Source organism: Sturnus vulgaris, chromosome 3 (assembly GCF_052056855.1).
Source record: "Sturnus vulgaris isolate bStuVul1 chromosome 3, bStuVul1.hap1, whole genome shotgun sequence".
NCBI lineage: Eukaryota > Metazoa > Chordata > Aves > Passeriformes > Sturnidae > Sturnus > Sturnus vulgaris.
In genome coordinates, this window is record NC_142245.1 from 107,744,590 (window position 1) to 107,757,951 (window position 13,362).

The 13,362-nt window shown below is 39.7% G+C and overlaps 1 protein-coding gene across 3 annotated transcripts in view; it reads left to right on the forward strand.

Moving 5' to 3' along the window:
• The window catches only part of KLHL29 (kelch like family member 29), a 387,747-nt gene that overhangs the window by 234,546 nt on the left and 139,839 nt on the right, over positions 1-13,362 (forward strand). The window contains exon 4 of one of the 3 annotated variants that reach the window (XM_014872970.2): positions 7,614-7,727. The exons of 1 other annotated variant lie outside the window; for it this stretch is intronic. In XM_014872970.2, coding sequence (XP_014728456.2) covers positions 7,614-7,727 — 114 coding nt within the window. Of the gene's footprint in view, positions 1-7,613; positions 7,728-9,242; positions 9,475-13,362 lie in introns of those variants that run through there. One more of the 3 variants, XM_088162465.1, reaches the window with a different exon arrangement.

The following is a 13,362-nucleotide window of genomic DNA, read 5'->3' on the forward strand; positions in this document are numbered from 1 at the left end:
CAACCTTTGGTAAATAATTTCAATGTACAAATTTACTCATGAAAGAGAAGGAAATTAAAATATGTCTCTAGATGACTAGTTCCAGAGGCAAATAAATAATTTTTAAATAACGGCAACAGGAGTATCTTACACTTTTCACCTCTTTAAGAATCGGAAAGCTTTTTAGGCAGCAGCTGCTGTATAAAATGTGAGCAGGGAAAGCTGTTTCTACATGTCCAGCTTGGTGCTCAGTGTGGCCATGATGCAGTGAAACAGTGTGGGACTGGATGAGAGGGCTCCTGCATCTCCTCAAAGCAAGAGGGGAATATTAGGCAGGCAGAAATGTAATTACTGGAGTTGAAACTGGGCCAGGACAGTGGGACTGACAACACATTCTTGGGAAATGTGCTCTTTGATCATAAATATCTGTGAAGCAAGCTTGCCAACCATATTGATTTTGGCAGTGGATTATCACTGACAGCCAGGATCTGCTGCCCTCCTGCTTAAAACAGTGCCCTAATAGGTTTTTGGACAAGCAGCCAGGGCATGCGTAGAGAACAACTCCCAGGACACATTCACCCCATCACAGATTCCCTGAGTGTGTCGGCTTGGCCCCTGGAGAAGTCTTGTACAGGTGTTCAGTGCCAGGACAGCAAGTCCTGCACATCTGGGAAGTGCTGGCCCCACAATGACCAGGTACAGGTGCACTGTGGAATGTCCAACCCACTGGCATCAGCAGCTTTGTGCTCATCCTTTTGCTGAGGCTGGTCTGGCTCTGCTCCCTTTCCATCATGAGCTTTCACCACAATGGAATGTGAGCAAAGCCTGACCTGCATGACACCTTTTTTCCTTCAAACTCTGCATTTAAGAGACAGTTGCTGGCTTTACCAAATGTAAGACTCGAGTTTCAACAGCCAGCACATTAGGTAGTGATACTAACAAGCTGCTGGTACTTTTGCTCTTAAATGAAATTTAGTATAGCTAAGAGGAGGCTGTTGGTTAAAATAATGAGATAAAACTTGAGAAAGTGCAAAATAATACCTGCACATCATCCAAATGATCTTTGTGTGTGAAATGCATAGAGATTGTGCCCTGATCCTCAACTGATAATTCCAAGTCCTTTTGTAATACAAATAATAACCAGATATTTAGGATAGATTAGAATTTACTTTTGGATCCATTAGCATTTCTGTTAAATCTGACAAACGATTTAGAAAATCTATATGAATTCAAAGAGCCTGCTCATCATATTTTGTGACAGCTGGGTGAATACTTGACATCTTTGTGCTCTTAAAAGAACATATGCAAAGTCTCAATTTAATTTGTAGGGTTGAGGGAATTTATTTGCCTAATTTTGAGCCCACTAGCACATGATGGATTTGAAAGTTCAGTTCTAACAGGAGTATAATTGGGTACTCATTTCACTTAGGAGAGAGAGTGATAGAAAGGGTGAAGAGAGAGATAGAGACATGAGGAAAATAAAGTAAGAAAATGTAACTGAGAATACTCTTGAAAAAAATTGCAATGAGATTGAAAAAAAGAATGTAACAATGCACAGCATGAGAAAAAGCCCGTACATACAAATAAGTTACTCTTTAAGGGGGCAGAAGAGACAAAATAATACATTCTTAATCATAGTGCCAAATGTCTTTTGGCTGAGAAGAGCTGATGCTTTAAAATTTACTCACTGTCATAGCTGAAAACAAAGACAAAATATTAAGTGTCTGAGTTGTCGGAAGGGAGAGATGGATGTTTCTCTAAATGCTTTCTCAAGCTCAGTAAGTAAAGCAGCTCATCTAATGTTCAGTCTTGCAAGGACAGTCCTTCAGCATGAATACCCCTGGTGCAACAGTGAGCTGGAAGGAAAGGACACATGGTCATGGCCATACAAACCAAATCCCATGGGTGAATATCTGCCTTGCTGACCAGCCTTTGTTGTCTCATGTCTCCTGTGGTTTCATCTGAGACAAAGACCATCTCACACTCCAAAGATCAACTACCACAACACTCAGCTTGGTCTGTTCCCTGCATGCAAGGAAAGTCCTGGCGCTATAACAAGTGCCAAAGTCCTGTCAGGTGATAGGATGGGCGTGATGTCTGCTGGCAGTTACCAAGAGAACATACTTAGAGATGGAAGTGGCACTGTACCAGGTGATACGGAAGGAGTCTTCCCTTACAGCTCCTGAATACTTTTGTAAGAGACAAAGATTTGGATTTGCCAATTTGGATCTGACCTTTGCCTTTTGTTCAGACTACAGCAGCTCCTTTTCTTTCCGTTTTTGAAAGCTGGGTGAACCCTCTGCTTTGGCCCTTAATGTGCACAGTGGGATCAGTGGCAGTGTAGTTTTCTTCTGTCTGTGCTGCTAAGGACTGCTGCCATGTGAGCAGCACATCCAGTCCAGTGTCCTTCCTCATCCCATGCAGCATGTGGGGCCAGGATTCACAAGCAGCACAGCATGCCAGCATTCTAAAGTAGCTTTATTAACAGTCCTTAGGGAATACCTCTCCTCATCCCTCATTTATCTTTTAAATGAGTCTCTTAGCAGAAAACGAGGGCAGGAATTGAGCTTGGTTTCAGTCTACCTCAGCATTTATATTTTCCGAATTACTTCCAAATGAGCTGGATCCTGATGTCCCCAGCCTTTCTTTTGTCTCACATGGGACACAAAGTCCCTTTGCTGCTGGTCACTGACGGGTCCAGTTGAACCAGTGTGAGCCCAAGGCATTTGATGGTAAATCTCTGTTCAGTGCTGTAGGACCTTGTCAGCTACTTGAGGTTTAGCTTAGTACACAGCAAATAGAAGTACTTCTCCTGTGATACTTGTATTTACTTTCATTTTTAGGAAAGAACTACATTTTCACCGGTATCACTGGCAACTTTCATTAACACTCCTTGTTGAACAGTAGCTTTTTCATCTTTGTGCTTTACTAACGTTGTAGAATTAAATGGGTTTTTCTCTCTTTCTGATTGTATCCTGATATTCTGTCACCTTTTGATCTCTGAGTAGTGCACATAGACTGGAAATTCCTTGAGGTACAGACTGCTGGGGAAGGAGTGTGTATAGGGGTGTATTTTTTCTTTAGAGGATGCCTACTGTGGCAGAGCCTCACATACCATGGTATTGTGAAATAATAGTAATAACATTATTCTTACTAATACTATTACTATTACTATTATTGATAATAGCATTATTATTATTATTATTCCACATTACCTTTGTAATACCTAGAAAACTCAATTTTGTTTAAAGTGTATTGAGAACTCAAGGAAGAGAGGTAAATAGCAACCTACAGACACAGCAAATGGCCCGAAGTACTAATACATTTCTGACTTTATACGGCAGCTTCTCCTTAATCCGATCACTGGTTAATTTAATCCTGTTTCTTTTGATTGGATCCCTTGGAACCAAATAATTTGTATCGTGTTTTAGTCTGATATTTCTGATCATTGTCTTTGTTAATTTGATCAGGATTGATTGAACCAGTCATTGAAAATAAATCACGTAATTAATCAAATGCAGCATTAGAAAAGCAGACCCTCAGTGAGTCTGTTAGCTTTTACTTCTTGTTTTTCTTCCCCGGTATATGAAGCTTGGACTACTTTTAGAAAAAGATGAACCTTTTTATAGCACCCACAGCTCAGTAGTAGAAGGGGAAAGAGATACAGATACATCTATATACATATACTTATTTCATGAATAGAATAGAATAGAATAGAATAGAATAGAATAGAATAGAATAGAATAGAATAGAATAGAACAGAATAGAATTAGTTCAGTGGGAAGGGACCTACAATTACCATTCAGTCCAACTTTATATCTCCTCTCAAAGTATCTCAATGTCACAAATTCTGTGACCCTTACTGAGACAGACATGTTTGGTAGAAGATCTTGCTTAATGGCTCAACTTTCTTGCTAACTCAGTGATTTTAAGAAACTCAGCATGTGATCTGTGTTTGAATTTGGCACAGAATCATCACTACATATAAAAAACAAGATATGGCTCTGTGCTTTATTCTAATAACATCTGAATAGTCTGGTACAGTCAGTCTTGTCTGAAGCTAACAGTCATTCCAAAAACTGTGCTATGGCTGGAAGGTCACAACAAAGATTATTTTGATTTCCACCTGTTGTGTGGAAAGCATGCCTTTTGGGTTTTTTTCAAAATAGGTCTATGGTCCCATTTTGCTTCTTCTCTCACTCTGGTCAATAGCTGTGACCAAAGTTGGCCATTTTGATCTGCACTGTTAGATATTTATAAATTTGTGTTCTAACTGAAGCTTTATTACAACTAACCAAGGCTTCGTTTGTATTGTGGAGGCAATGGTTGTACAAGAACAGCTAGAATTCCCCTTGCTCTTCTGAAAGCCACAGCAAGTTCAGCAGGGGACATGCCTCCTCTTAAGGGGTATTACCTCCAATAACCCTGGGCTGCCCTCCCTGGCAGTTCATCCAGGGGGAATGCAAGGGCTCTGTCTGCCCTGCACCAATCCTAGCAGGAATAGCATCTTCTGTTGGACCATGACCTGCAACAGTGGAGGAGGAGAATTAGGAAGATCAGATAACAACTTGCTGTTGTAGGTGAGGTATCCCTACCAAAGGTCATTTAATTTTAGCTTGTCCTTCCCTTCATGGCTTACAGAACCAACCTGTGTTATTTAGTGCTCACAATAACCCATCTCTCTCTCTCTCTCTCGCTCTCCCCCCTGTCACCTTGACACTTCTTGAGTGGGAGATTATTTTTAGAGGTGGTCTACTTTGTGTTAACTTCCCAAGAGCAAAGAGAGTGTGAGAATTTATGCTTTTTGTAACATGAATTTTCTTTGAAAGATTCATTACAGGGGATTTTCAAAAACAGAAAAGTCTCTGGCCAAACTCACATCCTTGCTAGATTTCCTCTTCTTAATTAGTCCAGTGGCTCAAACTGGATGCCTAGAAGAATCTAATCTTAAAAGAATAAAAAGTAAAGGAATGTAAATCAATGAAAGAAAAATATAAGTAGAGCTTAATCTTGATGGTACCCATGTGTTCGTGGATGACAAAGGACTGTTTAGCATCACAGTTGCTGTGAACAGAGCAAAGGACCATCCGATTCACACCCAAAATGAGAATGGGGTATCTGGAAAAAATGTGCAGCAATGTAGCACAATTCTGACAGGTGTACCAGTAACACTAGACCGAGCTATACTATTATCAGTTTTGCTTTAAATCATGTGGCTGTGGACAGCAAAGTATGTCTAATAGCCATTTGGTAGATTTATATCTTGGGATGCAATGTGTTAGCCATAAATCTTTTAGAAGGATGGTGGTTGAGGCACCTGAGGCAGTCATGCTAGTCCACGAATCCATTCTGCTGAAAGAAAACAGGAAAACTGGGCAGCTTCCTACTGGTAGCATGGAGATAGAGAAACAAAACAAGTAGGAATGCTTTGATGTAAAACCTACAGAGCAGAAAAATTAGAGAAAACAGTGACTGTGTTTCCAGCAAAACCATATATTAGCACTCTGTTGTAAATCAAATTAAATGACTGCCTCACTGCCTGATCCTGCACTGAACTTCTTGTGTTATTAAAGCTCTGAATCTGAATGGAGACAGGGCTGTATCTTGAGACCTCATTCCCAAAAAGCATCTGCCAGTCACGTCTGGTCAGAACAGCTTTGGGAATGTTTACCTTCTTTTAGGAACCAACTGGGAGATTGATGGGTTCGAGCTGGTTTTGCACAAACTGGTTTGAATCTTAAAAGGCATTTTCGTCTGTCTGCACAGAGGAAAATGTTTTAATAGCAGAGGAAAAAAGGTTTTAATAAGAATCATTGAGATCTATGATTTTGGGTTAAAAGGGAACACAGTATATTATTTTAGCATTTTTCACTGTGTAATAATTTCACATTTCTCCTACACAACCAAACCTTTTAACAAGATCAGAGCAACTATAGGAATAGCCAGATTTTAGATGTTATCTTGGATGTAGAAAAAGGGATGGATTATTTAAGTGAATAGTCTCTGAGAGAAATAGCACTCTAATGCTGTTTTGCACACCTTAGTTTTAGTGACTTCATAACCTATCTTCATAAGATGGTCTTAATTGAACATTTCAATAGAATTTGAATAGTCTAATATATCTGGGATTCCTCCTCCACTTCTTAAAATATGATTTGAAATTTATTAGTCTTAATGTACATATCCCAGAGCTAATTGTTTTGTCTTGTAAATCACTTTCTCATCTTTTTTTCAGCTTTTACTTTCAGATATAAAAAATAAATAAAATAATAATAAAATAATAAAATAATAAAAGTCTTTTTTGTTTTGCAGTAGAAAAAGGGGGAGGGGGTCAGGCTTATAAGTGCAAAAGGATTTTTAGTTCTTTTTTAATTATTTACAAATGCTGAATTAAAGGACAGCAGAGTTTAAATTATGCATTAAATTAGCATGTTACTGATTGAAGACACTCAAAGAAAGTTGAAATTTTTTAATTGCTGTGATCCAGATTCAGCCACCACAATTTAATAGCTCAGTTGGTGTTGATGAACTTAAGGTAGTGATAAATCTGGACCTATAGGCTTATTTTTCTTTTTGCTGTGAAAGGTAAGCATGCTGTTTCTACAGTACTGTCTGTCCTTTTGTTTGAGAGTTGACTGAGTATACTTTGATCCTTTTTTTAGAAAAAGAATTCTCTGTTCTCCCTTAAAGAAAGCTTCCCGAGACCTGGATCAGATTATGGAAACTAAAGTGAGCACACAAAAGTGCTTGTTAGAAAGTGAAATATATGTGCAAACTAAATGTGCCCTTGATGATAGCCTTATTGATCAAGCCAAGTTAATAAATCACTAATATCACGCAGCACTGTTCAACACTCACAGGCTTATATTGGTTTTCTTTTTTTTTCCCCCTTTCTTTTTATGTGCCTGCTGTGTAGGCAGAGAACATGCACTTTCCTGCCACGGACTGTGTACTACAATTGAAATACTGAGTTCAGAGGGCTTGAATGTAAAATGTTGGCATCCAATACAACAAAAAGGAACTTTTATAGCAGTAACTTAATACTGGGATTCGAACCTTTTATTTCCTAAGTATTCCTCTCTTTCTTTCTAGTGCTTCAGGCCCTCATCCAGAATGAAATTTGGGGTCCTGTTTGGATAATTAAAATAATTCCTTGGGAAATTTGGCATGATAATACTATGTGGAGTGACTTCTGAACCTAGCAATGGCCAGCATTTGCATTCAAGATAAACGTTTAGTTTTCAAGAAGTCTGCCTTTAGGTTGTTCTTCAGTAGCTTTGCCAGTACATAAGGGCAACATCCTTTGCACACCCTTGGGATTCTGGTCTGACAAGCACTTACTCCATTATTGCCCATATTTCCTTAAGCCCTCTGACAAAAAGCACTTATGATGAGCTGGATTTATCTGCCCATGCCGTGGGATGCCTGCAGGATGTCTGAGAGCCCTCTCGCGTTGCGCAGTGCATGTTCTCTGTAGCTGCCGCGTTGTTCCCGATGCCGCGCGTTTTCTCCTCCGTCGTGAGATGGTTTTGCGTTCGTAGCTTTGCTCTGATTTGGGGTTGATCTGCATGCAGACCGTGTTAGCAGAGGAGGTTCTGCTCAGGCTAAAGTGGGGCTTCTGTGCTCGAACCCAGTGTCGTGCGCTGATGTCCCTGGTGTCCTGGAGCAGCAAGTGTCGCAGCCGGGACCTTGGTTCGATACCTCAGCTCCGTTCCCTGATGTTCTCGCTGAGAAACGAAGGCAGCTGGGTGAGTACCTGAGCCTCTGCTGGTGCAATTTGCCAAGACAGAATACTAAGTAGCATTTATGAAGCACTTGTCATTTCATGGTCCTGCATTCATTCCTAGCTAATGACTGGAGCACTGGTGTGAGAGTGGTGGTTGTACTGGGCAGTCAGCCACCAAAAAGAAATAGATACCACCTGTGGTCAATTCACAACCCTTTTCTATCCCATCTTCTCTTTTCCATAATCTCATTCCTTCTCTTTCCTTCGCAATTCTACAGCTAATGTGGATGGTGAGCCTTAGAAAAGATTAATGACACAGAAGCAGTTGACCCTTTCCCAGTATGTAGTTATCTCCCATTGTATTGTCAAAGCTTGGGAATTTGGGCTGTCTTATTTCTGAGAGCAGCCAAGGCTCAGTCCAGGAAAGTTGGGGTTGATTTTGGTGGTGGGAAGAGGCTGGACATGCTCCTACATGTGCCTTCTTATCAGCTCACAAACTGAGAGGAGAGAAGCTCTGCTCTGCATGGAGCCAGGATCAGGGCTGGGTAAAGGTACTGATGCTGTGCTGGTCTGGAACTCCTGGGAATGGGGGGCATGCATCTCACTCAAGAGAGAAGCAGCAATATGTTTCATTAGTTCAATAACTTCAGTGAAATTTAACAAAGTTTAACACTGGTTTACAAAGGTTAAGTAAGTTTGATGGTGAGGTTCACCTTATTAATTACTGCATGGAAGAAGTGCACAAATGCAAACTGAGTAGGAATCAAGTTAGAATGTTTTGCACAGAGACTGGAAATGCAAAATGGTAAGGAAGACTCTCCCGATGAGCCATGAGGTACAGAGTGGTGGAACTTAGGTGCAGACAGGTCCAATCTGAGTCTCAGACAAAGGTCTGTATCTAATGAAAGAAATACAAAGAGTGAGGAAGAGCCTTCTGTTGAGTCACAAGGTTCAGAGTGGATCCGCTTGCTTTCTAAACTCCTTAGGGAGCCTTGGTGCAGTTAGGTCCAATCTTAGTTTCAGACTTGGACAAGGGGTTATATCTAATGGAATTATCTATAATAAGTTGATAATAATTAATATTGAGTAGCTACATGAATTAGTAATGTTTCATTAGTATTAATTTAGGTTCCTGACAGATCTGCCATTGGTTAAAGGTCTCGCTGTCTCAAGGAGCCTTCTTGAGAGTTGTACCAGCTCAAGTAAAGATCACCGCCATACAACCGGGCTGCCTGGCCAGAAAAGCTCAAGAAGGCTCACTTAGGCTGTCATATTTATAGAATAAAGTGGTCAGGTTATAGTCCAATTGCATGTGATGGAAAAGGTATGCATGAATCTCCTTGTACCCACAAATTTCTTTGTTCCTTGATTAATGAGTCTTGCAAAAGCCACCAGCTATTCATGTGTTAATGGCATGATCAGTGTTCCAAGCTCATGTGCATTGATGCTCACTGTGTCACTGTTTCCTTCATGGTTTTTCAGAGAACAGGTTGAAACTAGAGAAGTTCTTGGCCTGGACACGGATCAGACCTTTACTTCTTTTGCAGCCTGTACCAAACTACCGCGGTTTGGTTAAGGGGTGAAGTGCATCCATCACAGGGATGTGGGCCCACTGCACTCATGAGTTTCTCCAAGCCTGTGCCATAAATCTCGAGGTGGGGAGTGTTTTTAAATCCTCTGCAAAGCAAGAACAGGTGCAAACTTTACACCACTGCTGAGCCGTGTGTCTCTGAAGGCTGCCATAGTGCTCCAGCACCTCACTCTGACGGGTGGGTCCTCACTGGATGGTGTTTAAGGAGTTTAAGTATTGAATTATTTTGTCTCCTCAGGAGGGAACTTAGACTTCTTCTGTCTTTTATGCAGGATAGTAACATTTTTCCTATGAGTTAACTGTATTACTCTCTTTCTTGCCGCTCCCACATTAGTTTTGGGAAGAGAAAAACAATGTTGTGTCATCGCAGAATTGCCTGGTGATGGGAAGTGTGAGGTAGATGAGTTCTTCTCTCCACCCATGAGCAAGTCCTTGAATGAGGTTTTACTGCAGGACTGTTCTCTCTGTTCCTCTTGCACGCTGGCCTGTCAATATCTCTTAGGTTTTTAATACATTACAGTATATCTGTCTCTTAAAATAACAGTTTAATTTCTGCAGCCCAGCCACCACACAGCCAGTGCTAGGGAGATATTGCTGTCATCACTGCATCTTTAAAAGCTCTGCTTCCACCTTAAGAGCTACTTTGGCCGTGGACTAAACTCAGAAATATACTTGGGTCCTGTCCAGCACCGTGTAGAAATTTACTCCAGATGAAGATCTATCCCTGAATGGTTCCGATTTTACATGCATGCCTACAAATAATACCCGTTTCATGCAATATTTAATAGTGTGAACTACAAATTAGACCATAAACTCTTTGGTGCAGAGACCACTAAACTTTTTAGCGCATCAGACACATTCAGATTTTACACCCAACCAGGGCCACCAGTCACTACCACTTAGAGGCATAGAGAACAGCTTTAAAAGGAATTCCCTCATTAAACTGAAGTTGCTTTTACCCATGACAGGCCATAAAACCTGAATCTGTGGGAGGGAATGTTTGCCTCTGTGCATGCATGCATCTTAACCTTTTTATTTTCAATGGGAAGAGAAAATAGACTGGGTTGCATATTGGATACATTATCTTGGTATTAAGCTGCCATTCCCAATCTCTTTTGGAAAATTGGAACAGAGATTCGCTACTTCTCATCCATCACTTTAAATGAAGGCCTCAGTAAAACAATTTTTATTGCTGTGAATCACAAATAGTATCCCTCTTGCCAGATTAGTTCTTTTTTGCTCATGAAACTGTTAGAATAGGTATTAGCACTCTGAGCCATAGCAGGATGTATGTCAGTGGTTCCACAAGCTATAGGAAAGTTGCTCAAATGTATTTATAAGGACCTTCCAGGAGGTATTTGTGGTGTTGAGCCTGGGGAAGATTGTGTTGGAATTTTTGTTGTTGGATTTTTGTGGGTTTTATGTTGGATTTTTAAAGTCCGCTAACATAGTCTTTGATGCTGTACAATAGGTTTTATGTTTCCATTGATGTAAAAAAGGTTTTATTAAAAGTTTAGGTATTATTTCATTACAGATTTGTAAAGTATAGGACTTAAAGTCAGACTTAGATGTTGCTATGCCTCTTCAACACCTAAGAGTAGCCATATAGAGCCATGATGCTGTATAGACCTAATCACTAATTCCCAGTCTTTAGCACCAGCTGATGGCTGTGAACTCACGAACTTTCTTGTGGATATTCTGAAAAGCCCCATGAATCTGAAGGTTTTAATGTTTTAATGTAATAAGGTTCAATGGACCAGCTGTACAACAATTACTGTTGCCTACGGGCCATGGTTTATGACTGCTTGAGCTACAAAAAAAATGACAGTCTGGCAACTTGTCTGTATTAGTCTCATGTAATTCCAGAATTGTTCTGTCTTGCTCTCTTCTGTCTGTACATCTGTATTGTGGTTAATTTCCTTAAAACTGGGAGACTGCTCCTTTCTGGAGCTCCAAGTGGCAGGTGGTGAAATGCAGACTTTAGCTGAACACTTTCATTGGCTCTTAATGGTGCCCTCAAACTAAAGAGGGAAAAAACATCCTGAGATTTGATTTTGGGGTACTCTATCCATGACAAAGAGCACAAATTGAACATTTTATGGGTGCTAGGAAAATGCTGATGATTCCTTAAGTAGTCTTTGTAGTCTGCCAGGAATTTCAGGGAAATTAAATAGCCAATGCTGCTGTTGACTAGCCAAGCTTTAACAGAACTTCTAGAAACCTTTTTGGTTTTTTCATGTAAATAGATTTTTGGCAGAGATGTATACCCAGTAGATTTTGTAATGCATTTCCTTTTTTCATGTGTTCCATGTTTAATTCAAACAAGCATCTGACATGAAAGCTAAAGATAAAAGTGTAACATAGTACAATTAGTTTCTGTGAAGTCTGTGGATCACTAATGGAACACAGCTCTTCTCCCTGCACAACCAGCATAATACAGGCCATTTTTTGGTCATTTGTGTTGTACATTAAAAACATCAAATAGAGCACTGTCGTGGGCCTGAGCGAATGGACAGAAAGTTCCTTTGTTTGATAACGCTGGAAATAATTTCACTTTCCAGAGACACAAATGGGTAATTGCTGCAATCAGATCAGAGACATATAACACTTGTAATGTAACCCTTCATGTATTAAGAAAAGTAAAGCAGAAATTAGATCAGAGACCAGAAGTATGTATAGGTTTTAAAAGGAAGTTCAGTAAGCTGTTTCTCTGTTTCCACCACCATTACTGTCTGTGTTTCATGGACGTGTGTTGTGATTTCGTATCAGCTGATCTCTGGCACTTTCTGATCAAACAAAAACAAGTTCAAGAGTACAGTTTGAAAGCAACCTTGTGTGTTTAAATCCACCGAGCCTCTAAGAAGCAAGGTTTATGAGCATATTTAGTGAAACAAAATCTGCCATTTAGTGAAAGTGAAGGAGAAGTGTTTATTGACAACAAACTTGATAACCTCCTTCCTCTTTTTTAATGCTCAAAGTATGGAATTTAGATCTAGATTTGCCTGCAGACTCTACCACTTTCACATGTGTCTGGTGTGGTGCTCAAAGTTTTTTAGAAAACAAGTTCCAAAATAAGCAACTGGATTTTTGTAGAATTTAGGAAAGCTGTATCATATTCTCTCTTCTTTACCCACTCTGGACAAAACATACAGGTTCTTTTAAAATTGTAGCATGTGCGTCGTATTGGTAAAGGTAGAGGAATGTTGTTTTTTCCTTATTTTAGATCAACACTGTTTCAAAGCAGCTTGTGAATGTAACAAAGTAAAACAAGATGCTGCCCGTCTTTCACAATGCCCCACAATAACGATCAGTGTGTGTTTCAAACCCACTGGTAAGACCCAGTTCATACAACAAAGAAATGCAACACACAGATGCCACATGTGGAACACACGGAGTGTGATTGGAGTTATGAATCCTCATTTTGTTTCCTAAAAATGCCCATTTCTCTATATTGCATTTACGTTTTTTTAAAGCTTTACTTCAGAGTAAATATTGGTATTTCTGGGAGAAGTATTTTAGCTGATATATAGGCAGAGAATGCTGGTGGGTCTTTTACTTATTTATTTATTTATTTATTTATTTTTCTACTGAAGAGTTCTTTGGCTGCTGTTAAACAGTTTAGCTAGATCCAAAGGGATACTGCTAACATGAGCTGGTAAACCACCTGCAGTGTTATATCCTCCTGTGTCAAAGACCTTGTACAATGTAAAAGCTAAAGGTATTCAGATTAATCATTTTCTCAGGACAATTTATAAATAAAAAGCATTTCAAAACTGAGACTTATTTCTTCCCCTCCTGCCCTTTCTTCACCATGAATAGAGCAGAGCTCTTAAAGCTCTTGACAGTCTGCAGGTCCTCTCTTTATGTCTTTTCTGATTCATTTTTATTTCAATTGCAAAAGTTACAGAGGTAGTTGAAATGGTGGGGACAGAAGTAAATGTGAATCTAAAACCAGAATTGTCCTTGGTGCAAATAAAATAGAAAAAAAATCCGGAGAAATTACATTAAAAAAACCAAAAAATGCAACCCCCAAACTGTAGAAAAGAATAAATTGATGAGTTTTGAA